General features: G+C 44.8%; 1 protein-coding gene across 6 annotated transcripts in view; it reads right to left on the reverse strand.

Annotated features, from left to right (window-relative positions):
• Nucleotides 1–27,389, reverse strand: part of LOC116941109 (titin-like) — a 127,769-nt gene that overhangs the window by 24,812 nt on the left and 75,568 nt on the right. For 4 of the 6 annotated variants that reach the window (XM_032951761.2, XM_076066038.1, XM_076066037.1 and 1 more), the window contains 50 exons: nucleotides 26,541–26,804; nucleotides 26,185–26,451; nucleotides 25,051–25,317; nucleotides 24,637–24,909; nucleotides 24,229–24,492; nucleotides 23,645–23,911; nucleotides 23,293–23,559; nucleotides 22,879–23,151; nucleotides 22,445–22,708; nucleotides 21,647–21,913; nucleotides 21,279–21,545; nucleotides 20,904–21,176; nucleotides 19,112–19,375; nucleotides 18,752–19,018; nucleotides 18,395–18,661; nucleotides 17,985–18,257; nucleotides 17,540–17,803; nucleotides 17,183–17,449; nucleotides 16,822–17,088; nucleotides 16,356–16,628; nucleotides 15,925–16,188; nucleotides 15,565–15,831; nucleotides 15,207–15,473; nucleotides 14,799–15,071; nucleotides 14,365–14,628; nucleotides 13,769–14,035; nucleotides 13,145–13,411; nucleotides 12,768–13,040; nucleotides 12,329–12,592; nucleotides 11,969–12,235; nucleotides 11,603–11,869; nucleotides 11,201–11,473; nucleotides 10,766–11,029; nucleotides 10,407–10,673; nucleotides 10,041–10,307; nucleotides 9,628–9,900; nucleotides 9,184–9,447; nucleotides 8,824–9,090; nucleotides 5,698–5,964; nucleotides 4,565–4,837; nucleotides 4,175–4,438; nucleotides 3,813–4,079; nucleotides 3,452–3,718; nucleotides 3,078–3,350; nucleotides 2,651–2,914; nucleotides 2,293–2,559; nucleotides 1,920–2,186; nucleotides 1,668–1,718; nucleotides 1,308–1,526; nucleotides 209–475 (listed from right to left, as the gene is read on the reverse strand). In XM_032951761.2, coding sequence (XP_032807652.2) covers nucleotides 209–475; nucleotides 1,308–1,526; nucleotides 1,668–1,718; nucleotides 1,920–2,186; nucleotides 2,293–2,559; nucleotides 2,651–2,914; nucleotides 3,078–3,350; nucleotides 3,452–3,718; nucleotides 3,813–4,079; nucleotides 4,175–4,438; nucleotides 4,565–4,837; nucleotides 5,698–5,964; nucleotides 8,824–9,090; nucleotides 9,184–9,447; nucleotides 9,628–9,900; nucleotides 10,041–10,307; nucleotides 10,407–10,673; nucleotides 10,766–11,029; nucleotides 11,201–11,473; nucleotides 11,603–11,869; nucleotides 11,969–12,235; nucleotides 12,329–12,592; nucleotides 12,768–13,040; nucleotides 13,145–13,411; nucleotides 13,769–14,035; nucleotides 14,365–14,628; nucleotides 14,799–15,071; nucleotides 15,207–15,473; nucleotides 15,565–15,831; nucleotides 15,925–16,188; nucleotides 16,356–16,628; nucleotides 16,822–17,088; nucleotides 17,183–17,449; nucleotides 17,540–17,803; nucleotides 17,985–18,257; nucleotides 18,395–18,661; nucleotides 18,752–19,018; nucleotides 19,112–19,375; nucleotides 20,904–21,176; nucleotides 21,279–21,545; nucleotides 21,647–21,913; nucleotides 22,445–22,708; nucleotides 22,879–23,151; nucleotides 23,293–23,559; nucleotides 23,645–23,911; nucleotides 24,229–24,492; nucleotides 24,637–24,909; nucleotides 25,051–25,317; nucleotides 26,185–26,451; nucleotides 26,541–26,804 — 13,116 coding nt within the window. The remainder of the gene's footprint in view (nucleotides 1–208; nucleotides 476–1,307; nucleotides 1,527–1,667; nucleotides 1,719–1,919; nucleotides 2,187–2,292; nucleotides 2,560–2,650; nucleotides 2,915–3,077; nucleotides 3,351–3,451; nucleotides 3,719–3,812; nucleotides 4,080–4,174; nucleotides 4,439–4,564; nucleotides 4,838–5,697; nucleotides 5,965–8,823; nucleotides 9,091–9,183; nucleotides 9,448–9,627; nucleotides 9,901–10,040; nucleotides 10,308–10,406; nucleotides 10,674–10,765; nucleotides 11,030–11,200; nucleotides 11,474–11,602; nucleotides 11,870–11,968; nucleotides 12,236–12,328; nucleotides 12,593–12,767; nucleotides 13,041–13,144; nucleotides 13,412–13,768; nucleotides 14,036–14,364; nucleotides 14,629–14,798; nucleotides 15,072–15,206; nucleotides 15,474–15,564; nucleotides 15,832–15,924; nucleotides 16,189–16,355; nucleotides 16,629–16,821; nucleotides 17,089–17,182; nucleotides 17,450–17,539; nucleotides 17,804–17,984; nucleotides 18,258–18,394; nucleotides 18,662–18,751; nucleotides 19,019–19,111; nucleotides 19,376–20,903; nucleotides 21,177–21,278; nucleotides 21,546–21,646; nucleotides 21,914–22,444; nucleotides 22,709–22,878; nucleotides 23,152–23,292; nucleotides 23,560–23,644; nucleotides 23,912–24,228; nucleotides 24,493–24,636; nucleotides 24,910–25,050; nucleotides 25,318–26,184; nucleotides 26,452–26,540; nucleotides 26,805–27,389) is intronic. The other 2 variants (XM_076066039.1, XM_032951775.2) reach the window with 2 other exon arrangements.

Here is a 27,389-nt window from a genome sequence, read left to right on the forward strand (position 1 = left end):
TGCTTCTCTCCTTGCAATGCAAGACTTTGGAATCCCCTCCCATCATCTCTTCTGCCAAGTTCTTACAACTGTTCGTGCTCTTTCTTGCTGGCTGTTCGGGATTTTGGACATTTCAGCCTGTGCTCAACAACCGCGATTGGAATAAAAACCCCGCAAGAGTCATTAATTTGTGATCCTCGCACTGGCTGTGCTCCACTCTGCCCCTCACCTGTGACGGTGAGAGGGGCAGAGGTGCTGTCATCCTGCGTCTCACAGGTGTAGACGCCCGCGTCGTCCACCGCGACCGGCGCGATCCGCAGGCTCGCCGTGCCTTCGCCGTCCACCGCCATGCGCACGCGGTCGCCGGGCTCCAGCGTCGAGGCCTCTCTCCTCCAGCTCACGGGGGCCGTCTCGGAGAGGCGGCAGGACAGCGTGGCTTCATCCGTCTCCTCGACGGTGACTGGGAGCAGCGGCTCCACCACCAGCACAGGACGCCCTTGCAGGCGTAGCAACAGATCACCGACAAAGCGTGAAGGGCGCGGACCGCACACTCATTCCCCTTGCTCGCCAAAGCCAACAAAAGCTCAGTCTGGGAATATGTTGGTCCAACAACGTACACTAAAGCAACCTTACATTTCATGAAACTAGGCGAAAAAATATAAAAAATCTCAACTGACCATTCTTCTGTCGATTGGAGGGGAATTGATCTGCAACGTTTATTTGTTCACGTCAAGGTTTCAGGAGTAGCCTGGTGAATATTTGAACCGCTGCCGGCGAATGATCGAAGTGGGCAGTGACGTTGCTTTGTGGTCCATGGTTTGAAATTGGTGACCACAGTCGCACTGCAGGCGATTCGTAATTGTCCAATGCTGTACAATATAACTGCCTCTGCTATAGGATGTCTTCTGATGCAGACCAATGTACGCGGCTCACTGATGACTCTGTCTATGTCAATCTAAAGACAGACTGTGCGAGGAAGCATATGCCTTGTATGTATGTATGATGAACTTCTTTCTCACTGGAGGTAGCCAGCCACGCTAATCGGAGGTGTAGGGGAAGGACAACAACCTAGACACAAAAATCAGTTCTAAAGAAATTAGTTTTGAATCTAGATTTTAAAATGCATAACTCTAGTGGCTTCTTTATATCGGAAGGAAGAGCATTCCAGACGGCCACAGATACAGCGTATCGAAAAGCGTGCAATGCAGTGACTATCTTTGTTGAATGGCGAGCCAAAAGCCGCCGCCAGGATGACCAGAGTTCACGTGATGGTTTATGCTCCTTGACAAAATTTGCGGCAATTACTGTGCGTGTAATGAGTGCCTTACTTTTAACGGTAAGTGTGGCGGAGGAGGAGGCCCCTCTGGCCCGGAAGGTGAGAGTGCCAGAGTCCTCCAGGGAGAGTTGCACCATGGTGAGCACGTGGGTTCGCTCATCACGAACGCTCATCTGGTTAAGCTCGTTGTCCTGCAACCGTACGTCACCCAGCCACCACTCGACGTCTGCGCACCGATTCGACAGCGTGCACTCGAACGCAGCGCAGGCGCCTGGACACAGAACACGCCGGGCAGACAGCACCGCAGTGAGAGGGAAACAGCAATGCAGTGAGAGGTCCGTCTACTGTGAAAACAATAACGGCTACGTAACCCTTAACACAGGGAACAGAAACACAAGCCACTCTCTCTCACCTGCAGTAACTTCCACATCCTGAATGCGGCCGAGCACCTCCACGGGAAGCTCTAGAAAATACGAAAAACAACAACCCATGGTCACCCTCAGGATAAGCATACATAACATGCACTCTAGCGAAGTGAATTCGAGTACACACTGTGGTACACGTGCGCCAAGCTTGGAATAAAGGCCACAGTGAGAATACAAGTCTCAATATGAAACAAACCCATTTATTGCGTATGCCCAATGAAGTGTGCAATTAGACACACCTGTGACATTGAGCGTGGCGGTGGTGACATCATGACCAGTTTCACAGGAGTACTGCCCAGCGTCGTGCAGGCCCAAGTGATGCAGGACCAGTCTGGCCGCTCTTCCATCCTGACTTATCTCACACTTTGCTCCAGGGTAAAGCACCCCACCATTTTTCAGCCACGTTACTGGGGCCCCTTCTTTGGACACCTCGCACACAAACACAGCGTCTCCTTGTTCGTCTTCAGTCAGATCCTGCAGGCCCTTGGTGAACACCACTGGCTTCTCTGTACAAATAAATATCATGGATGAACAACAATTAAAAGGAATAGAAATAATATGAATTAAACACATCGTTTGAAAATTAAAGTTGTTTTTAAAGGCTGAACCCACCCCACACAAAGAGTGAAGCCGTGCTCTGCTGATCCCCGACCAGGCAGCTGTAGCTTCCCGCATCCTCCAGCTCCAGTTTGTGAACTGTCAAACTTGCAGTGAAGTCCTTCTGGTGCACTTCAAATTTATCATCTGGCTGAATGGGCTGGGAGTCCTTCCTCCACTCCACATCCACTCTGGGTTTGGAGAGGCGGCAGGACAGAGTTGCAGAGCTGTCTTCAACAGCTTCAACGTTCTGTAGATGCTCCATGATCTGGAGTGGCAGCTCTGTTGGATATGAACAATAAGACCAGTTTCAGAACAATAACTCACACATGTAACGTCATTTTTTCGAAGATTAGATTTTGTATTGACAAACCTTTTACACTCAGCCGAGCAGATGAGCTGTCACTGCCGACATGACAGGAATATTCCACTCCATCCTTCTTGGTCACACCAAGGATTGTGAGTCTTGCCGTGTTGTCCTGCTGCCACATATGGACCCGATCGCTGGCCTCCATCACCCGCCCAGCCTTCCTCCATGTGACCTCAGATGGTCCAGACAGCTCACACAGGAAGGTCGCCTCCCCAGACTCATAAGCCTCAGAATCCTGCAGTGGCTGAGTGATGTGGGCTGGACGCCCTGTGGAGACAACAATAACTTCAATTAAACCAATTATTCAAATATGTTGCCTTACAGAAAAAAATGCAAACATTGGAAAAAACTTAAAACAGGTTTCAATTTATGGGCAGATATTGATTAAAAATAGAAAAATGTATGCTTGTTATATATTTAAAAAGCTTACGTTTGACAGTGAGTAGAGCAGAGGATGTTACATTCCTTGCACTGAAGCTGACAGTGCCACTCTCCTCCACCGTGAGGTGGTTAATCGTCAGCACGTGGGTCTTGCCATTTGTGACACTGATTTCATTGAGCTCGTTGTTCTGTAGCGGTGTGTCCGCCAACGACCACTTGGCTTCCTTCACATTAGCGTGGGAGATCTCACAAGTGAATATGGCCGAGCCCTGCTCAAACACCTCGCAGTCTTTCAGGGCCTTCATGATAGAGATGTTGGGTTCTGAAAATAGAATTACATTACATTATCGGTGGGGTCAAAAGTGCAAATATATAATTTACATTGTCCTATTTTATTTCATCAAAACGAGCAATATAAATCACCTGTGACATTGAGCGTGGCTGCAGTGACATCATGACCAGTGTCACAGGAGTAATGCCCAGCGTCGTGCAGGCCCAAGTGATGCAGGACCAGTCTGGCCGCTCTTCCATCCTGACTCATCTCACACTTTGCTCCAGGGTAAAGCACCCCACCATTTTTCAGCCACGTTACTGGGGCCCCTTCTTTGGACACCTCGCACACAAACACAGCGTCTCCGAGTTCCTCTTCTGTCAGATCCTGTAGGCCTTTGGTGAAGACGACTGGCTTCTCTGTAATAAGATATTCCAAGAATTAATCACATCTAAACATGAAAGACACATTTCATACATGTTGCAAAATAAAAAAGGGAAGAGCTGAACCCACCCCACACGATGAGTGAAGCCTTGCTCTGCTGATCTCCAGCCAGGCAGCTGTAGCTTCCTGCATCCTCCAGCTCCAGTTTGTGAACGGTCAAACTTGCAGTGAAGTCCTTCTGGTACACTTCAAATTTATCGTCTGCCTTAATGGGCTGGGAGTCCTTCCTCCACTCGACATCTACTCTGGGTTTGGAGAGGCGGCAGGACAGAGTTGCAGAGCTGTCTTCCACAGCTTCAGCGTTCTGTAGATGCTCCAAGATCTGGACTGGCAGCTCTGTTGGATTTGAAACACAACAAAAGCTTAATAACTATAATATACATATTCTGTGGTTTAATTTATTTTCATAAAAAAATGAAGAGTGGGCAAACCTTTTACGATGAGCTTGGCAGTGGAGCTGTCACTGCCGACATCGCAGCAATATTCCCCTCTGTCCTCCAGGGTCGCACCAAGGATTGTGAGTCTTGCCGTGTTGGTCTCTTGCCATATATGGACCCGATCGCTGGCCTCCATCACTCGCCCAGCCTTCCTCCACGTGACCTCAGATGGTCCAGACAGCCCACACAGGAACGTCACCTCCCCAGACTCATGAGCTTCAACATCCTGCAGTGGCTGAGTGATGTGGACTGGACGCTCTGTGAAGACAAAATAAAAAGATAATTTGCTCAAATTATATCAGAATACATATTCAATCGTTCATGAATCATGAACGTTTGATAAAAAATAGTAAATATTCTCGTCTACCAGATTCAAATCCTTACGTTTGACGGTGAGCTGAGCAGAGGAAGTGGCATTCCTTGCACTGAAGCTGACAGTGCCACTCTCCTCCACCGTGAGGTGGTTAATCGTCAGCACGTGGGTCTTGCCATTTGTGACACTGATTTCATTGAGCTCGTTGTTCTGTAGCGGTGTGTCCACCAACGACCACTTGGCTTCCTTCACATTAGCGTGGGAGATCTCACAAGTGAATATGGCCGAGCCCTGCTCAAACACCTCACAGTCCTCCAGGCCCCTCGTGATGGAGATGATGGGTTCTGAAATTGAAATCAAATTATATTATCGACGGCAGGCAAAAGTACAATTGTATAATTACATTGTGCTATTATGTTTAAACTAAAATTAGCAATGTGTTCTTGGACGGTGGAAGACATTTTGGCTACAGGGCTATTTTCATTCACAAGGCTATTATTGTCCATAGAGCTGCTCTGTATTTGTCTGACCTGTTATTACAAAACTGAAACTAAACAATTGTTTTTATTTTACCAGGTAAGACCTACTAAGCTATATAGTTATTTTTCAGAAGCGACCTGGCCGCAAATAATTGCTCAGTGAAGTCGCTTATCGCGTGGAAATTTATAGTCGCCAAATACGTTAAACGCGTGTTTCTAAATGTGGAGGGAATAACTGAAGGACCCGAAGAAAAATCCACGAAACAACAGGGAGAACACACAAACTACAAATATACAGCAGGCATTAAGGGTTGGGATCGAACCCACGACTCCCTGTATACCAGGCGAGGTAGTTAACATCTCACGACCGTGGCACCCAAAAAAACCTGCGATGCACGTTCTGATTGTCTATTAATATCTTCCGGATTTTTCACACTATGCATCAAAAGCATTTAACGAAGCTGCCCCAAAGTGTTACAAACCACCTAGTTTCGTCTCTCGGCATCTGTATTCTACCATGTCTGTCTTCATATAAAAATTACTTAATTAAAATCCCTGAAGTTTAAGTGTGAATGTAATTTTACACCATAATTGCTATTAAGTGCGTTTTTAAAATCTGTTATTGTGGAATTATTTGATGTTGTCTGCCCTTGAAAAAGAGTTTCTTAGCTCTACGGGCTTTGCTTGGGAAATAAAGTTATGATTTTGATTCTCATATAAATCACCTGTGACATTGAGCGTGGCGGTGGTGACATCATGACCAGTGTCACAGGAGTAGTGCCCAGCGTCGTGCAGGCCCAAGTGATGCAGGACCAGTCTGGCCGCCGTTCCATCCTGACTCATCTCACACTTTGCTCCAGGGTAAAGCACCCCACCATTTTTCAGCCACGTTACTGGGGCCCCTTCTTTGGACACCTCGCACACAAACACAGCGTCTCCAAGTTCCTCTTCTGTCAGATCCTGCAGGCCCTTGGTGAACACCACTGGCTTCTCTGTGAACACATTCCATGAAAACATCATTTAATAATCATACAATTCGGATTTCATTGACAACTTTAATATAAACAATACAAACAAGCTCTCGAGGTGAATGCATATTCTGACTACACAATCCGCAAAGCCATCACCCCAACCGTGAGGAAGGAGCCATCTGAGGATCCAATAAAAAACATCACCTTGCCATACATAGCAGGGGTAACCAAAAATATTTCCAAAATCATAAACAACCACAAAATCCAGGTCCAATTTAACAAAGTACATACAATTCGTGATCTGATCCTATATGTGAAGGACAAGATTCCTGACATGCAATATCCCGGCGTCTACAAATAATATGTATCTGCGGCAGCAGTTACATTGGGGAAACTAAGCGACATGTCTCGGACCGTGTTCGTGAGCATAAGGCAGATTTGAAACACGGTAGGACCAATACTTCTGCCGTGGCTGATCATTATTTTAATGCGGCTGGCTCACACGAAATGTATTTCTCTAAGACGATGGTACTTTGCAAGCCTATTGGCTATCAACAAAGATTCGTTCTTGAAGCCATCCATATATACAGACACAATTTCAACCGAGAGGATGGTTATGAACTCAGCAATCATTGGAAAGATGTCATCAACCACTTTGGGTCGTGACTTGATTTGTGTTTTCTTGTCAACCTCCACCGTCAGCAGTGTGGGTGTGTGGGGCGAGGTGCAATGATTGCCTGGCGGCCCTTTGATTGGTGTAGTTGCTTGTCTTCCTCCAACATTAACATTAGCTGCCCCGCCCATGCTGTTGACACACTTAGGCGACGCGCATCTCTAAACCTTTATAAACCGTTTGCCGTTAAAGGCTAACCCCCCTCTTTTCCTGATGACGACCGCTTGTGTTGCGATCGAAACGTCTTGGCTTTTTTTTACTGAAAGAACCAGGCTACAGTCTACATTATAGACTGCCAGTACGATCACTCAGGTTTAGAACCAGGCTACAGTCTACATTATAGACTGCCAGTACACTGATCCAGATTAATAACCATTTCTACAGTCTACATTATAGACTGCCAGTACACTAATCCAGATTAATAACCATTGCAGTCTACATTATAAACTACCAGTACACTCACCAAACTTAATAACCAGGCTACAGTCTACATTACAGACTGCCAGTACACTCATACAGATTAATAACCAGGCTACAGTCTACATTATAGACTGTCAGTACACTCACCAAACTTAAGAACCAGGCTGCAGTCTACATTATAACTGTCAGTACACTCACTCAGGTTAATAACCATTGCTACAGTCTACATTATAGACTGCCAGTACACTCACTCAGGTTAATAACCAGGCTACAGTCTACATTATAGACTGTCAGTACACTCACCCAGATTAATAACCAGGCTACAGTCTACATTATAGACTGTCAGTACACTCACCCAGCTTAATAACCAGGCTACAGTCTACATTATAGACTGCAAGTACACTCATACAGATTAATAACCATTGCTGCAGTCTACATTATAGACTGTCAGTACACTCACCAAACTTAAGAACCAGGCTGCAGTCTACATTATAACTGTCAGTACACTCACTCAGGTTAATAACCATTGCTACAGTCTACATTATAGACTGCCAGTACACTCACTCAGGTTAATAACCAGGCTACAGTCTACATTATAGACTGTCAGTACACTCACCCAGATTAATAACCAGGCTACAGTCTACATTATAGACTGTCAGTACACTCACCCAGCTTAATAACCAGGCTACAGTCTACATTATAGACTGCAAGTACACTCATACAGATTAATAACCATTGCTGCAGTCTACATTATAGACTGTCAGTACACTCACCCAGCTTAATAACCAGGCTACAGTCTACATTATAGACTGCAAGTACACTCATACAGATTAATAACCATTGCTACAGTCTACATTATAGACTGCCAGTACACTCACCCAGCTTAATAACCAGGCTACAGTCTACATTATAGACTGCCAGTACACTCACTCAGGTTAATAACCAGGCTACAGTCTACATTATAGACTGTCAGTACACTCACCCAGATTAATAACCAGGCTACAGTCTACATTATAGACTGTCAGTACACTCACCCAGCTTAATAACCAGGCTACAGTCTACACTATAGACTACCAGTACACTCACCAAACTTAATAACCAGGCCACAGTCTACATTATAGACTGCCAGTACACGCATCCAGATTAATAACCATTGCTACAGTCTACATTATAGACTGCAAGTACACTCATACAGATTAATAACCATTGCTGCAGTCTACATTATAGACTGCCAGTACACTCACCCAGCTTAATAACCAGGCTACAGTCTACATTATAGACTGCCAGTACACTCATCCAGATTAATAACCATTGCTACAGTCTACATTATAGACTGCCAGTACACCTATCCAGATTAATAACCAGGCTACAGTCTACATTATAGACTGTCAGTACACTCACCAAACTTAAGAACCAGGCTGCAGTCTACATTATAGACTGCCAGTACACTCATCCAGATTAATAACCATTGCTACAGTCTACATTATAGACTACCAGTACACTCACCAAACTTAAGAACCAGGCTACATTTTTTATTTAAAGCTTTCGTGACTGCAGGGATTCATAGTCTTGGTTCCTTCGGTAAAGTCACATATTGTTTCCCTTCTACGTGACTTTACCGAAAGAACCAAGAATATGAACCAGGCTACAGTCTACAATAGTGTTTTTTTGTTTTTTAAAATTATTTATACATCTTTATTCACTTTATTTTTATTTATTATTTTCTATCTACGTGACTTTACCAAAAGAACCAAAGAATATAAACAATACAATAGAGATTAACTCACCCCACACGATGAGTAAAGCCGTGCTCTGCTGATCCCCGGCTACGCAGCTGTAGCTTCCCGCATCCTCCAGCTCTAGTTGGTGAATGGTCAAACTTGCAGTGAAGTCCTTCTGGTGCACTTCAAATTTATCATCTGGCTGAATGGGCTGTGAGTCCTTCCTCCACTCCACATCCACTCTGGGTTTGGAGAGGCGGCAGGACAGAGTTGCTGAGCTGTCTTCCACAGCTTCAGCATTTTGGAGATGCTCCAAGATGTGGACTGGCAGTTCTGTTGGATATGAACAACATGATAACATTCATGAAAACAGTTTGCACAGGTAATGTCACATTTCTTTAAAGATTGTAATTATAATTCACAAACCTTGCACATTGAGTGTTGCAGTGGAGCTGTCACTCCCAATGTCACACGAATATTCCCCTCTGTCCTCCAGGGTCACACCAAGGATTGTGAGTCTTGCCGTGTTGGCCTCCTGCCACATGTGGACCCGATCGCTGGCCTCCATCACTCGCCCAGCCTTCCTCCACGTGACCTCAGATGGTCCAGAGAGCTCACACAGGAAGGTCGCCTCCCCAGATTCGTGAGCCTCAGTGTCCTGCAGTGGCTGCGTGATGTGGACTGGACGCCCTGTAAGGGACAACACAGGAATATATTTTAAACCAAACAATAAAATATACAACCACACAAATGTACTTAAGGTAACGTAAAAATATTAAATAGTAGGTTAAAGATTATGGGAATATATAACTGATTTTAGTTATTCAAATTCATGTTTCTTCAATATGACAGCAAATCATAAAACCTTACGTTTGACAGTTAGTTGAGCAGAGGAAGTGACATTCCTTGCATTGAAGCTGACAGTGCCACTCTCCTCCACCGTGAGGTGGTTAATCGTCAGCACGTGGGTCTTGCCATTGATGACACTGATTTCATTGAGCTCATTGTTCTGTAGCGGTGTGTCTGCCAACGACCACTTGGCTTCCTTCACATTAGCGTGGGAGATCTCACAAGTGAATATGGCCGAGCCCTGCTCAAACACCTCACAGTCCTCCAGGCCCCTCGTGATAGAGATGTTGGGTTCTGAGAAAAAAAACCCTTGTCATCAGGAGGCGTTATGTAATAAAATAAATTATAGTATTGTCACCAAATGTGTGCATGCAGAATTGACATTGTACTTATATTCTTAGTTTTTTTACGTGAAATTAATTCGCTTAAATCACCTGTGACATTGAGCGTGGCTGTGGTGATATCATGGCCAGTATCACAGGAGTACTGCCCAGCGTCGTGCAGGCCCAAGTGATGCAGGACCAGTCTGGCCGCTCTTCCATCCTGACTCATCTCACACTTTGCTCCAGGGTAAAGCACCCCACCATTTTTCAGCCACGTTACTGAGGCCCCTTCTTTGGACACCGCGCAAACAAACACAGCATCTCCAAGTTCCTCTTCTGTCAGATCCTGCAGGCCCTTGGTGAACACCACTGGCTTCTCTGTGAACACATTCCATGAAGGAATAACATTTAAAAGCCATACAATTCAAAATTAATTTATGCCTTAAATATAAACAATGAAGTTGGAACTGAACCCACCCCACACGATGAGTGAAGCCGTGCTCTGTTGATCCCCGGCCAGGCAGCTGTAGCTTCCTGCATCCTCCAGCTCCAGCTGGTGAACGGTCAAACTTGCAGTGAAGTCCTTCTGGTGCACTTCAAATTTATCATCTGGCTGAATGGGCTGGGAGTCCTTCCTCCACTCCACATCCACTCTGGGCTTGGAGAAGCGGCAGGACAGAGTTGCTGAGCTGTCTTCCACAGCTTCAGAATTCTGCAGATGTGCCATGATTTGGACTGGCATCTCTGTTGGATATGAACAGATATCACTATTTGTGAAAACAATATACACGTGTAATGTTTAATTTATTTGAAGATACTAATTATAATTCACAAACCTTGTACATTGAGTTTGGCGGTGGAACTGTCACTCCCAATGTCACAGCAATATTCCCCTTTGTCATCCATGGTCACGCCAACGATTGTGAGTCTTGCCGTGTTGGCCTCCTGCCACATATGGACTCGATCGCTGGCCTCCATCACTCGCCCAGCCTTCCTCCACGTGACCTCAGATGGTCCAGACAGCTCACACAAGAAGGTCACCTCCCCAGACTCATGAGCCTCAGTGTCCTGCAGTGGCTGAGTGATGTGGACTGGACGATCTGTGGAGACAACAGTATAAATTCGTGGAATCCAAACCATTAAACTGTGACTAAAAAGAATAATTGAAACGTACTATAATGACTAAAATCAGGCTGAATCATATTTTCTGATATTAAACCACCTTAAATAATTTATAGCAACGTTTTTAAGTTAAATGTTTAAACCCTTACGTTTGACAGTGAGCTGAGCAGAGGAAGTGGCATTCCTTGCACTGAAGCTGACAGTGCCACTCTCCTCCACCGTGAGATGGTTAATCGTCAGCACGTGGGTCTTGCCATTTGTGACACTGATTTCATTGAGCTCGTTGTTCTGTAGCGGTGTGTCCGCCAACGACCACTTGGCTTCCTTCACATTAGCGTGGGAGATCTCACAAGTGAATATGGCCGAGCCCTGCTCAAACACCTCACAGTCCTCCAGGCCCCTCGTGATAGAGATGTTGGGTTCTGAGAAAAAACCCCTCATCATCAGGATGCGTTATGTAATAAAATAAATTATAGTATTGTCACCAAATGTGTGCATGCAGAATTGACATTGTACTTATGTGTTACGTGAAATAAATTCGCTTAAATCACCTGTGACATTGAGCGTGGCTGTGGTGACATCATGACCAGTGTCACAGGAGTAGTGCCCAGCGTCGTGCAGGCCCAAGTGATGCAGGACCAGTCTGGCCGCTCTTCCATCTTGACTCATCTCACACTTTGCTCCAGGGTAAAGCACCCCACCATTTTTCAGCCACGTTACTGGGGCCCCTTCTTTGGATACCTCGCACACAAACGCAGCGTCTCCGAGTTCCTCTTCTGTCAGATCCTGCAGGCCCTTGGTGAATACCACTGGCTTTTCTGTGAACACATTCCATGAAGGAATAACATTTAATAGTCATACAATTCAAAATTAATGTATTCCTTAAATATAAACAATGAAGTTTGAACTGAACCCACCCCACACAAAGAGTGAAGCCGTGCTCTGTTGATCCCCGGCCAGGCAGCTGTAGCTTCCTGCATCCTCCAGCTCTAGTTTGTGAACGGTCAAACTTGCAGTGAAGTCCTTCTGGTGCACTTCAAATTTATCATCTGGCTGAATGGGCTGGGAGTCCTTCCTCCACTCCACATCCACTCTGGGTTTGGAGAAGCGGCAGGACAGAGTTGCTGAGCTGTCTTCCACAGCTTCAGCATTCTGTAGATGTGCCAAGATTTGGACTGGGAGCTCTGTTGGATATGAACAAGACATTACTATTTGTGAAAACAATATACACGTGTAATGTTTAATTTATTTGAAGATACTAATTATAATTCACAAACCTTGTACATTGAGTTTGGCGGTGGAACTGTCACTCCCAATGTCACAGCAATATTCCCCTTTGTCATCCATGGTCACGCCAACGATTATGAGTCTTGCCGTGTTGGTCTCTTGCCACATATGGACCCGATCGCTGGCCTCCATCACTCGCCCAGCCTTCCTCCACGTGACCTCAGATGGTCCAGACAGCTCACACAGGAAGGTCACCTCCCCAGACTCATGAGCCTCAGAATCCTGCAGTGGCTGTGTGATGTGGACTGGACGATCTGTGGAGACAACAGTATAAATTCGTGGAATCCAAACCATTAAACTGTAACTAAAAATAATAATTAAAACGTACTAAAATGACTAAAATCAGGCTGAATCATATTTTCAAATATTAAACCACCTTAAATAATTTATAGCAACGTTTGTAAGTTATATATATTTTTAAACCCTTACGTTTGACAGTGAGCTGAGCAGAGGAAGTGGCATTCCTTGCACTGAAGCTGACAGTGCCACTCTCCTCCACCGTGAGGTGGTTAATCGTCAGCACGTGGGTCTTGCCATTGATGACACTGATTTCATTGAGCTCGTTGTTCTGTAGCGGTGTGTCCGCCAACGACCACTTGGCTTCCTTCACATTAGCGTGGGAGATCTCACAAGTGAATATGGCCGAGCCCTGCTCAAACACCTCACAGTCCTTCAGACCCCTCGTGATAGAGATGTTGGGTTCTGAAATTTTCATTAAATGATGTTAGATTTGGAAGGCATGAAGTACAATCATATAACTAAATTGTGCTATTATTATTAAAACAAAAAGAACAATATAAATCTACCTGTGACATTGAGCGTGGCGGTGGTGACATCATGACCAGTGTCACAGGAGTAGTGCCCAGCGTCGTGCAGGCCCAAGTGATGCAGGACCAGTCTGGCCGCTCTTCCATCCTGAATCATCTCACACTTTGCTCCAGGGTAAAGCACCCCACCATTTTTCAGCCACGTTACTGGGGCCCCTTCTTTGGACACCTCGCACACAAACGCAGCGTCTCCGAGTTCCTCTTCTGTCAGATCCTGCAGGCCCTTGGTGAACACCACTGGCTTCTCTATAAATAGATATTTAAAGAATTAATAAAATCTAAACATGAAGGACACATGTAGAAATACAATAAAATTATATTAAAATAAAAAAGAATCACGACGTTTCGATCACAACGCAAGCGATCTTCATCAGGTGTCAAGAACAAATCACGCAGGTAAATACCTGATGAAGATCGCTTGCGTTGTGATCGAAATGTCGTGATTGTTTTTTGTTTTAACATAATTTTATTGTATTTCTACATACGTGACTTTACCGAAAAAAACAATGAGTAATTTTATGCAGTCACGGAAGCTTTAATACTTTATTATGAAATACACATTTCATAGACATTCCAAAATAAAAAGGGAAGAGCTGAACCCACCCCACACAATGAGTGAAGCCGTGCTCTGCTGATCCCCGGCCAGGCAGCTGTAGCTTCCCGCATCCTCCAGCTCCAATTTGTGAATGGTCAAACTTGCAGTGAAGTCCTTCTGGTGCACTTCAAATTTATCATCTGGCTGAATGGGCTGGGTGTCCTTCCTCCACTCCACATCCACTCTGGGTTTGGAGAGGCGGCAGGACAGAGTTGCAGAGCTGTCTTCCACAGCTTCAGCGTTCTGTAGATGCTCCATGATCTGGAGTGGCAGCTCTGTTGGATATGAACAAGAAGTAAATATTCGTGAAAACTATTTACAAACATAAAGTCACATTTTATTGAAGATTGTAATTATATTCTTTGGGTCTTTTGGTAAAGCCACATAGATAGATAGAAAAAATATATCACGACGTTTCGATCGCAACACAAGCAATCATCATCACCTGATCGTCACCTGATGACGATTGCTTGTGTTGCGATCGAAACGTCGCGATATTTTTATTATTTTTTATATCTACGTGGCTTTACAGAAAGAGCCAAATAATATGAATTCCTGCAGTCAAGAAAGCTTTATGTCAAGAGTGTAATTATAATTCACAAACCTTGTACACCGAGTTTGGCGGTGGAGCTGTCACTCCCAATGTCACACGAATATTCCCCTTTATCCTCCTGGATCACGCCAAGGATTGTGAGTCTTGCAATGTTGGTCTCCTGCCACATATGGATCCGATCGCTGGCCTCCATCACTCGCCCAGCCTTCCTCCATGTGACCTCAGATGGTCCAGAGAGCTCACACAGGAAGGTCACCTCCCCAGACTCATAAGTCTCAACATCTTGCAGTGGCTGCGTGATGTGGACTGGACGATCTGTAGAGACCACACGAGAACCTAATTTAAAGCGAACTATTCAATTATGCAACTATACAAAAGCACTTAAAATACTAAACAGGTTAAAAAAGTTATGGAAAGATATATAACTGATTAGAATTATTCAAATGAATGTTTCTTGAACATTAAAGCAATTTTTAAAAGCTTACGTTTAACTGTTAGGTGTGCCGAAGATGTTGCATTCCTTGCACTGAAGTTGACAGTGCCACTCTCCTCCACCGTGAGGTGGTTAATCGTCAGCACGTGGGTCTTGCCATTGATTACACTGATTTCATTGAGCTCGTTGTTCTGTAGCGGTGTGTCCGCCAACGACCACTTGGCTTCCTTCACATTAGCGTGGGAGATCTCACAAGTGAATATGGCCGAGCCCTGCTCAAACACCTCACAGTCCTCCAGGCCCCTTTTGATGGAGATGATGGGTTCTGAAAATAGATTTGTTTCATGAATTTCATGAAGCAATGTTAAGGCCTCATGTAATTTATAATTATCAAGAATCGTTGAACAAGAGAACATTTAATTTAGAAATTGCATTTTAGGACAATATCAATCTATATCACCTGTGACATTGAGCCTGGCGGTGGTGACTTCATGGCCAGTGTCACAGGAGTAGTGCCCAGCATCATGCAGGCCCAATTCATGCAGGACCAGTCTGGCCGCTCTTCCATCCTGACTCATCTCACACTTTGCCCCAGGATATAGCACCCCACCATTTTTCAGCCACGTTACTGGGGCCCCTTCTTTGGACACGTCGCACACAAACACAGCGTCTCCAAGTTCCTCTTCTGTCAGATCCTGCAGGCCCTTGGTGAAAACCACTGGCTTCTCTGTAATCAGATATTCCAAGAATTAATAACTAAACATGAAATAGACATTTTGACAGATGTTGCAAAATGAAAAGAGAAGAGCTGAACCCACCCCACACAATGAGTGAAGCCGTGCTCTGCTGATCCCCGGCCAGGCAGCTGTAGCTTCCTGCATCCTCCAGCTCCAGTTTGTGAACGGTCAAACTTGCAGTGAAGTCCTTCTGGTACACTTCAAATTTATCATCTGGCTGAATGGGCTGGGAGTCCTTCCTCCACTCCACATCCACTCTGGGTTTAGAGAGGCAGCAGGAGAGAGTTGCTGAGCTGTCTTCCACAGCTTCAGCATTCTGTAGATGTGCCAAGATTTGGACTGGCATCTCTGTTGGATATGAACAAGATATCACTATTTGTGAAAACAATATACACGTGTAATGTTTCATTTATGTGAAGATACTAATTATAATTCACAAACCTTGTACATTGAGCTTGGCAGTGGAACTGTCACTCCCAATGTCACAGCAATATTCCCCTTTGTCATCCATGGTCACGTCAACGATTATGAGTCTTGCCGCGTTGGTCTCTTGCCACATATGGACCCGATCGCCTGCCTCCATCACTTGCCCAGCCTTCCTCCATGTAACCTCAGATGGTCCAGACAGCTCACACAGGAAGGTCACGTCCCCAGACTCATGAGCCTCAACATCCTGCAGTGGCTGAGTGATGTGGACTGGACGGTCTGTGGAGACAAAGAGCTTCATTTAAATCATACTTATCACATATGTAGCTGTACAAACGAACTGAAAATATTAAATATTAGGTTTTAATTCATGGTAAGATATATAACTGATTTGAGTACTTTAAATGACTGTTTCTGAAATATTAAAGCATTTCTTTCAACCTTACATTTGACAGTGAGCTGAGCAGAGGAAGTGGCATTCCTTGCACTGAAGCTGACAGTGCCACTCTCCTCCACCGTGAGGTGGTTAATTGTCAGCACGTGGGTCTTGCCATTGATGACACTGATTTCATTGAGCTCGTTGTTCTGTAGCGGTGTGTCTGCCAACGACCACTTGGCTTCCTTCACATTAGCGTGGGAGATCTCACAAGTGAATATGGCCGAGCCCTGCTCAAACACCTCACAGTCCTCCAGGCCCCTCGTGATGGAGATGATGGGTTCTGAAATTGAAATGATATTACAGTTGGCAGGAAAGAGATACAATCATATAACTACACAGTGATATTATTTTTAAGCAAAAATAAGCAATATGTATGTATTTGAATATTTAACTTTTTTTGCACTGTATTTAGCCAACCGTGATAATCAATGATGCAAGGTAAGGTCAACAAACATCACCTATATATAAATCACCTGTTACATTGAGCCTAGCAGTGGTGACATCATGACCAGTATCACAGGAGTACTGCCCAGCGTCGTGCAGGCCCAAGTGATGCAGGACCAGTTTGGCCGCTCTTCCATCCTGACTCATCTCACACTTTGGTCCAGTGTAAAGCACCCCACCATTTTTCAGCCACGTTACTGGGGCCCCTTCTTTGGACACCTCGCACACTAACACAGCGTCTCCGAGTTCCTCTTCTGTGAGATCCTGCAGGCCCTTGGTGAACACCACTGGCTTCTCTGTAATCAGATATTCCAAGCATTAATAACAACTAAACATGAAATACACATTGTGACAGACGTTGCAAAATGAAAAGAGAAGAGCTGAACCCACCCCACACAATGAGTGAAGCCGTGCTCTGCTGATCTCCAGCCAGGCAGCTGTAGCTTCCTGCATCCTCCAGCTCCAGTTTGTGAATGGTCAAACTTGCATTGAAGTCCTTCTGGTGCACTTCAAATTTATCATCTGGCTGAATGGGCTGGGAGTCCTTCCTCCACTCCACATTCACTCTGGGTTTGGAGAGGCGGCAGGACAGAGTTGCTGAGCTGTCTTCCACAGCTTCAACGTTCTGTGGATGCTCCAAGATCTGTACTGGCAGCTCTGTTGAAAATGAACCAAAAAATATGTTGATAACCATATTTAGACGCGTAATATTTTATTATGTTGATGGAAATAGAAGGGTATAACAACCTTGTACAGTGAGCTTGGCGGTGGAGGTGTCACTGCCGACATCGCAGCAATAATCCCCTTTGTCCTCCAGGGTCACACCAAGGATTGTGAGTCTTGCCGTGTTGGCCTTCTGCCACATGTGGACCCGATCGCTGGCCTCCATCACTTGCCCAGCCTTCCTCCACGTGACCTCAGATGGTCCAGACAGCTCACACAGGAAGGTCGCCTCCCCAGATTCGTGAGCCTCATAGTCTTGCAGTGGCTGCGTGATGTGGACTGGACGGTCTGTAGGGACAACACAAGAACATAATTTAAACCAAACTACAAAATATACAACCACACAAATGTACTTAAAGTAACGTAAAAAGATAAAAAAATAGGTTAAAGATTCTGGGAAGATACATAACTGATTTTATTTATTCAAATTCATGTTTCTTAAATATGACAGCAAATTATAAAACCTTACGTTTGACAGTTAGTTGAGCAGAGGAAGTGGCATTCCTTGCACTGAAGCTGACAGTGCCACTCTCCTCCACCGTGAGGTGGTTAATCGTCAGCATGTGGGTCTTGCCATTGATGACACTGATTTCATTGAGCTCGTTGTTCTGTAGCGGTGTGTCCGCCAACGACCACTTGGCTTCCTTCACATTAGCGTGGGAGATCTCACAAGTGAATATGGCCGAGCCCTGCTCAAACACCTCACAGTCCTCCAGGCCCCTCGTGATTGAAATGATGGGTTCTGCAAGGTAAAATATCTTCTTTGAATGTCAAAATATATATTTATCAAAATAAACGACAATGTAGTATGGAGTGGAACATTTAAAGTATCTAAAAATACATTGCTAGGTTTTTTCACAAAATCATCAATTAAATCACCTGTGACATTGAGCGTGGCTGTAGTGATATCATGACCAGTGTCACAGGAGTACTGTCCAGCGTCGTGCAGGCCCAAGTGATGCAGGACCAGTCTGGCCGCTCTTCCATCCTGACTCATCTCACACTTTGCTCCAGGGTAAAGCCCCCCACCATTTTTCAGCCACGTTACTGGGGCCCCTTCTTTGGACACCTCGCACACAAACACAGCGTCTCCAAGTTCCTCTTCTGTCAGATCCTGCAGGCCCTTGTTGAACACCACTGGCTTCTCTGTAATCAGATATTCCAAGCATTAATAAAATCTAAACATGAAAGACATTCATAGACATTGCAAAATAAAAAGGGAAGAGCTGAACCCACCCCACACAATGAGTGAAGCCGTGCTCTGCTGATCCCCGGCCAGGCAGCTGTAGCTTCCCGCATCCTCCAGCTCCAATTTGTGAACGGTCAAACTTGCAGTGAAGTCCTTCTGGTGCACTTCAAATTTATCATCTGGCTGAATGGGCTGGGAGTCCTTCCTCCACTCCACATCCACTCTGGGTTTGGAGAAGTGGCAGGACAGAGTTGCTGAGCTGTCTTCCACAGCTTCAGCGTTCTGGAGATGCTCCAAAATCTGGATTGGCAGCTCTGTTGGATATGAACAACCAGAACAGCTTCATAACTATAAGACACGTAAGCTGTTTTCAATTTATTTTCCGAACAAATGATGCAGAGACAAACCTTGTACATTGAGCTGGGCAGTGGAGCTGTCACTTCCGATGTCACACGAATATTCCCCTCTGTCCTCCAGGGTCACACCAAGGATTGTGAGTCTTGCTGTGTTGACATCTTGCCACATATGGACCCGATCGCTGGCCTCCATCACTCGCCCAGCCATCCTCCATGTGACCTTAGATGGTCCAGACAGCCCACACAGGAACGTCACCTCCCCAGACTCATAAGCCTCAGAGTTTTGCAGTGGCTGCGTGATGTGGACTGGACGATCTGAGGACACAATAGGAGGTTGGCAATTACAACGTCAGGTTGTTACATATGTTTACGCCTTAGTCGGAACCTTACTAGTTTAATAGTCTAAAGTTATTAATATCAGGATGGTCTCATAATGCTAAACAAGTAAATAACAGTAAACTAGTCTTCATGAAATAACTTTGGGAGCAACAAAAAACAAAACCGTTCAGTAACGATAACCATCTCTCGATAGTCCTTATCAATGGTACCTACTCTCAAAAGCATCCACGACTAAGCTCCTACCCTTGGTGATGTCACGCACATGTGCAAGTTTCCTACACTGTGTTCCGAAAAAGATTTTAAACAATTACTTTTATTTTAATTTTATTATGTTTTATTTTTATTATTTTATTTCCATTCTACGTGACTTAACCGAAAGAACCAAAGAGTATGGATTCCTGCAGTCACAAAAGCTTCAAATCAATTACAGTGAAACCCTGGATTGCGAGTAACTTGGTCTGCGAGTGTTTTGCAAGACAAGCTAATGTTTTAAATAAATATTAATTTGATAAACGAGCGATGTCTTGCAATACGAGCAGTACGTAGAGTAAACGCTTTGTCTGCCGAGCGTCACGTGATCACAACTGAGCCAATGGTTCTTCTCTCTCTCTCGCTGCGGGATTGTGGGTAATCATCTCCCATGCTCGGTCTCAGTCGGCGTGCCTCACTCGTATAGTCAACATCCGTGCGAGCGTATACTGTTTACTATAGTACTATAGTGTTGTGACCACGTGTATACTGTTTACTACAGTACTATAGTGTTGTGACCACGTGTATACTGTTTACTATAGTACTAGTGTTGTGACCACGTGTATACTGTTTTCTATAGTACTATAGTGTTGTGACCACGTGTATACTCTTTACTATAGTACTATAGTGTTGTGACCACGTGTATACTGTTTACTATAGTACTATAGTGTTGTGACCACGTGTATACTCTTTACTACAGTACTATAGTGTTGTGACCACGTGTATACTGTTTACTACAGTACTATAGTGTTGTGACCACGTGTATACTGTTTACTATAGTACTATAGTGTTGTGACCACGTGTATACTGTTTACTACAGTACTATAGTGTTGTGACCACGTGTGTGTGCGTAAAGCATTTTTTTTTATTTTGTGTCCAAGTGTAGTGACTGTTCTTTAGTAACTGTACTGCAAGTGAAAGTCTTCCTACACAATAACCCTCCTCCTCCTCTCTCGTCTCCCTCACACCAGCCACCATTAAATGTAATGAATAAATTTGATTACCTTATATTAAATTTAAATAATAAAAATATAAAAAGGTATTTTGTATTCATCATTTTTGTATGAATACAGTATTTTTGGGTTGCGGAACGAATCATCTGAGTTTCCATGATTTCTTATGGGGAAATTCGCTTTGATATGCGAGTGCTTTGGATTACGAGCACGTTTCCGGAACGAATTATGCTCGCAATCCAATGTTTCACTGTACTTGTAATCAATGGTAAACATATTGCGTAAGCATTTATGAACCTTACGTTTGACAGTTAGTTGAGCAGAGGAAGTGGCATTCCTTGCATTGAAGCTGACAGTGCCACTCTCCTCCACCGTGAGGTGGTTAATCGTCAGCACGTGGGTCTTGCCATTGATGACACTGATTTCATTGAGCTCGTTGTTCTGTAGCGGTGTGTCCGCCAACGACCACTTGGCTTCCTTCACATTAGCGTGGGAGATCTCACAAGTGAATATGGCCGAGCCCTGCTCAAACACCTCACAGTCCTCCAGGCCCCTTGTGATGGAGATGATGGGTTCTGAAATTGAAATTAAATTGTTATATTTGGCAGGCATAAAGTACAATTATATAGCTAAATTGTGCTATTATTTTTAAACCAAAACGAGCAATATAAATCTACCTGTGACATTGAGCGTGGCAGTGGTGACATCATGACCAGTGTCACAGGAGTAGTGCCCAGCGTCGTGCAGGCCCAAGTGATGCAGGACCAGTCTGGCCGCTCTTCCATCCTGACTCATCTCACACTTTGCTCCAGGGTAAAGCACCCCACCATTTTTCAGCCACGCTACTGGGGCCCGTTCTTTGGACACCTCGCACACAAACACAGCGTCTCCAAGTTCCTCTTCTGTCAGATCCTGCAGGCCCTTGGTGAACACCACTGGCTTCTCTGTACAAATAAATATGGATGAACAACAATTAAAAAAGAATAGAAATAATATGAATTAAACACATTTTAGAAAATTAAATTTCTTAAAAAGCTAAACCCACCCCACACAATGAGTGAAGCCGTGCTCTGCTGATCCCCGGCCAGGCAGCTGTAGCTTCCTGCATCCTCCAGCTCCAGTTTGTGAACGGTCAAACTTGCAGTGAAGTCCTTCTGGTACACTTCAAATTTATCATCTGGCTGAATGGGCTGGGAGTCCTTCCTCCACTCCACATCCACTCTGGGTTTGGAGAAGCGACAGGACAGAGTTGCAGAGCTGTCTTCCACAGCTTCAGCGTTCTGAAGATGCTCCAGGATCTGGACCGGCAGCTCTATTGGATAAGCACAACAAAAACTCTTCATAAGGAATAAGGATTTGCATTTTTACGGGTGCATTATATCTTTTACATTTGCTGAGCAGAGGACCAAAGGCCCAAAATGTTGAGTAGCCAGTGTCAACTAACACTATCAAAGTTTTAAAAGATGAAAGTTAACACGTTTCCTGCTTTGAGAACATCCATAACAGCTCCAGAATATCAAAGTGAAACGTCGTACTCAGATTGTAAATGTTGTGGATTGGCTCTCCAACACACAACCGGTGTGCTGTACTTGTAACGAATTGGCATGTTCTGTTTACGTGACAAACCTTACTCATGGGCTGTGTCGGGTGGCGGCGGGTTTAACAACACATTTATATTTACGCCATCTAACCTAAAAAAATCGATATAATGGATCTCAAAGTGCTTTGCACCAGATCTCAACAATCATTTCAAAGCCTAGCTCTAGTTAGACTTCTATTTTGTAATGGTCTAACCATGTGCAATGTCTACCTTAATCTCCATACAAATAAATAGCAGGCAAACCTTGTACAGTGAGCTTGGCGGTGGAGCTGTCACTATTGACATCACAACAATATTCCCCTCTGTCCTCCAGGGTCACACCAAGGATTGTGAGTCTTGCCGTGTTGGCCTCCTGCCACATATGGACCCGATCGCTGGCCTCCATCACCCGCCCAGCCTTCCTCCACGTGACCCCAGATGGTCCAGACAGCTCACACAGGAAGGTCGCCTCCCCAGACTCATAAGCCTCAGTGTCCTGCAGTGGCTGAGTGATGTGGACTGGACGATCTGTAGAGACAAAATGAAAATACAATTGCTGCAATGAATGCAAAGAAAAAATTCCATTCTGTCATGAATCATGGAAGCAATTACACGTTGTTTACATTAATTATAAATCTGTTATGAATGGCTTAATATAAAAGAGTAAATATGTTAGCGTATGAGATTCCAATCCTTACGTTTGACAGTGAGATGAGCAGAGGAAGTGGCATTCCTTGCACTGAAGCTGACAGTGCCACTCTCCTCCACCGTGAGGTGGTTAATCGTCAGCACGTGGGTCTTGCCATTTGTGACACTGATTTCATTGAGCTCGTTGTTCTGTAGCGGTGTGTCCGCCAACGACCACTTGGCTTCCTTCACATTAGCGTGGGAGATCTCACAAGTGAATATGGCCGAGCCCTGCTCAAACACCTCACAGTCCTCCAGGCCCCTCGTGATGGAGATGAAGGGTTCTGAAAGTAGATTGCTTTTATGAAAATTATGCAGGATAAATTAAATCTTGAGATAATTTCTAAACATTAAAAGCAACAGTTTAACAGAGAACATTTTACGTGGAATTTGTATTTTAGGACAGTATCATCAATTTAATTTACCTGTGACATTGAGCGTGGCGGTGGTGACATCATGACCAGTATCACAGGAGTAGTGCCCAGCGTCGTGCAGGCCCAAGTGATGCAGGACCAGTCTGGCCGCTCTTCCATCCTGACTCATCTCACACTTTGCTCCAGGGTAAAGCACCCCACCATTTTTCAGCCACGTTACTGGGGCCCCTTCTTTGGACACCTCGCACACAAACACAGCGTCTCCGAGTTCCTCTTCTGTCAGATCCTGCAGGCCCTTGGTGAAGACGACTGGGTTCTCTGTAAATAGATATTCCAAGAATTAAGCAAATAAATTCATACATCACAGACATTTGCGAAATAAACGGAGAAGAGCTGAACCCACCCCACACGATGAGTGAAGCCGTGCTCTGCTGATCTCCGGCCAGGCAGCTGTAGCTTCCTGCATCCTCCAGCTCCAGTTTGTGAACGGTCAAACTTGCAGTGAAGTCCTTCTGGTGCACTTCAAATTTATCACCTGGCTGAATGGGCTGGGAGTCCTTCCTCCACTCCACATCCACTCTGGGTTTAGAGAGGCGGCAGTACAGAGTTGCAGAGCTGTCTTCCACAGCTTCGGCATTCTGTAAATGCTCCAAGATCTGGACTGGCAGCTCTGTTGGATAAACAATAAGAACAGATTTACGAGGAATAAATATTTTTTTGGTGATTTTATTTCAATATAGTCGCTGAGCACAGAACCAAAGGTCTAAACTTTTAAGCAACCAGCAAGAAATAGTTGCAACAGATAAGCATTCACATTTTGACATGTTTCTCAATTTAGGAAATATTCTAAAAGCCCCAGGATTTCTAATGGCTTTACACGACAACAATAGTTTCAATACATAGGTCTATATTTCACTTATATTTTGGAAGAGCCTAACCATGTGCAATGTCTATTTTGATCACCATTAAAATGAAGAGGAGACAAACCTTGTATATTGAGCTTGGCGGTGGAGCTGTCACTGCCGACATCGCAGCAATATTCCCCTCTGTCCTCCAGGGTCACACCAAGGATTGTGAGTCTTGCCGTGTTGGCCTCCTGCCACATATGAACCCGATCGCTGGCCTCCATCACTCGCCCGGCCTTCCTCCATGTGACCTCAGAAGGTCCAGACAGCTCACACAGGAACGTCACCTCCCCAGACTCATAAGCCTCAGAGTTTTGCAGTGGCTGCGTGATGGTGACTGGACGATCTGTAGACACAATAAAAAATATGTAGTTCCAAATGAATGCAAAGTAGCTATCCAAATCATAAATAAATCATGAAAGCGTTGTTTTCATAAATTACAAATCTGTTTTGAAGTAAATATGCAAGCGTATAAGATTCAAATCCTTACGTTTGACAGTGAGCTGAGCAGAGGAAGTGGCATTCCTTGCACAAAAGCTGACAGTGCCACTCTCCTCCACCGTGAGGTGGTTAATCGTCAGCACGTGGGTCTTGCCATTGATGACACTGATTTCATTGAGCTCGTTGTTCTGTAGCGGTGTGTCCGCCAACGACCACTTGGCTTCCTTCACATTAGCGTGGGAGATCTCACAAGTGAATATGGCCGAGCCCTGCTCAAACACCTCACAGTCCTCCAGGCCCCTCGTGATGGAGATGATGGGTTCTGAAAGTAGATTTCTTTCATGATTATTACGCAGGATAAATGAATACCTGAGATAATTTATAAACATTAATGATAACAGTTCAAGAGATAACATTTTTTCTAGAATGTGCTTGGTAGGACAATATTGTAACTTTAAATCACCTGTGACAATCAGCCTGGCTGTGGTGAAATCATGACCAGTGTCACAGGAGTACTGCCCGGCGTCGTGCAGGCCCAAGTGATGCAGGACCAGTCTGGCCGCTCTTCCATCCTGACTCATCTCACACTTTGCCCCAGGGTAAAGCACCCCACCATTTTTCAGCCACGTTACTGGGGCCCCTTCTTTGGACACCTCGCACACAAACACAGCGTCTCCAAATTCCTCTTCTGTCAGATCCTGCAGGCCCTTGGTGAACACCACTGGCTTCTCTGTGAACATACAGGTCACCATACGTCGATGGTGATTAACTGTGAGCAGCCATTAAGAAGTATTACGATTTTTGCACCCAAAAACGGCCGAATAAACATAATCCTCATACATAATGTCCATGCACAATGTATGCTGATTCACTGTGAATAACCCAACCAATAGAAGATATTCAATGTAGTTGATATGACTACATTACCCGCCCCCCCACCTCTGGTCTTCGCACCTGATTGGGTTACAGTGACAACATTCCATCAGTAAAACAGATGGCTTTAATCTAAGTTGTCTTGTGGTTCTTGTTGTTGTTGTTTGACTTGCATTCCACTGGAATTTTTGCACACAGCGTTGGTGTACGGTGCTTTTTCTGGAAGATTTTGCTGTTTTTTCCTGGATTTTTCTGTTTGCGCATAGTCACTTTAAGATGTTTTCTTGTTCATGTTTTTGTTTGTTGCGGTTGCACCTGATTCAAGAGCCGAATGGCTCACAGGGCTATACCAAATAATTGAAAATGAAAAATGAAATTAAATCACATTTATCCCTCTAATTTAAGATTGAAAGAGGAGGATTTCTTCACAATCCTGGCTGTCGCCTGATGAGGCTAGTTGTAATTACCCGCAAAACTTTTTACTAGAATTATAAACATGCCAAGTTCAGCACACCGGTGTGCTGAACTTTGCATGTTTTGTATATGTAACAAACCTTACTAATTGGCTGTGTCGGTGGTGGCAGGTTTAACGACACATTTATATTTACACAATCTAACCCATAAAAAAACCCATTATGGAAAATAATCAAATGTAAAACGGTTTTTTTACATTTTCATACAGAAACATACTTAATATGAACAATGAAGTTAGAGCTGAACCCACCCCACACAATGAGTAAAGCCGTGCTCTGTTGATCCCCGGCCAGGCAGCTGTAGCTTCCCGCATCCTCCAGCTCCAGTTTGTGAACGGTCAAACTTGCAGTGAAGTCCTTCTGGTGCACTTCAAATTTATCGTCTGCCTTAATGGGCTGGGAGTCCTTCCTCCACTCGACATCCACTCTGGGTTTGGAGAGGCGGCAGGACAGAGTTGCAGAGCTGTCTTCCAAAGCTTCAGCGTTCTGTAGATGCTCCAAAACCCGGACTGGCATTTCTGTTGGATATAAACAATATAAATAGCTAAATAACCATAGTTTTTACGTGTTTTATAAAATGTCTTTTCATAATAAAGAGTAAACAAACCTTGTACAGTGAGCTTGGCGGTGGAGCTATCACTCTCAACATCACATGAATATTCTCCTTTGTCCTCCAGGGTCACACCAAGGATTGTGAGTCTTGCTGTGTTGGCCTCCTGCCACATGTGGACCCGATCGCTGGCCTCCATCACTCGCCCAGCTTTCCTCCACGTGACCTCAGATGGTCCAGAGAGCTCACAGAGGAAGGTCGCCTCCCCAGACTCATGAACCTCAACGTCTTGCAGTGGCTGAGTGATGTGGGCGGGGCGCTCTTAATGGATGACATGAAAAGGAGGTTTCAAAAAAACATTTATATTAATGCCCTATAACATACATACATGAAAACCTCACCATCTTGCACATGAACTGCCTAAAAATATATTTCTTCAAATTTTAGTCCTGTACACACAAGACAAATAGTCCTGTATACACAAGATGTATAGTCCTGTATACACAAGACAAATAGTTCAGTATACACAACATGTATAATCCAGTATACACAAGACATATAGCCCTGTATACACAGGAAACATAGTCCTGTATACACGTGACAAACATTGCAGTATACTCTGCCGCCAGAGAGGCGCCAGCAATTAGGGGGAGTAGCAGTAGTAATTAAGCGGGTGCATTTGGGGACAAGCAGGTGCGAGCGTGGGAACACGGAGTAGGCGCCGGAGAGGCGGGAGATGGAGATGATAAGAGAGAGAGCACGTGCAGGAGGCGCCACTGAGGCACCAGCTGAATGGGGGGTAACTGAGGACCCTGAATGAGGAGGCGGATATCAGGGTGTGTGCGGAGCAACACAGTGTTGTTGGTTGGAGCTGAAGGAACGAAGAGGACAAGAGCCGGGGAGAAA

This window comes from Petromyzon marinus, chromosome 10 (assembly GCF_048934315.1).
Source record: "Petromyzon marinus isolate PM22_M1 ecotype Great Lakes invasive population chromosome 10, UKy_Petmar_22M1.pri1.0, whole genome shotgun sequence".
NCBI classification, from domain to species: Eukaryota; Metazoa; Chordata; class Hyperoartia; order Petromyzontiformes; family Petromyzontidae; genus Petromyzon; species Petromyzon marinus.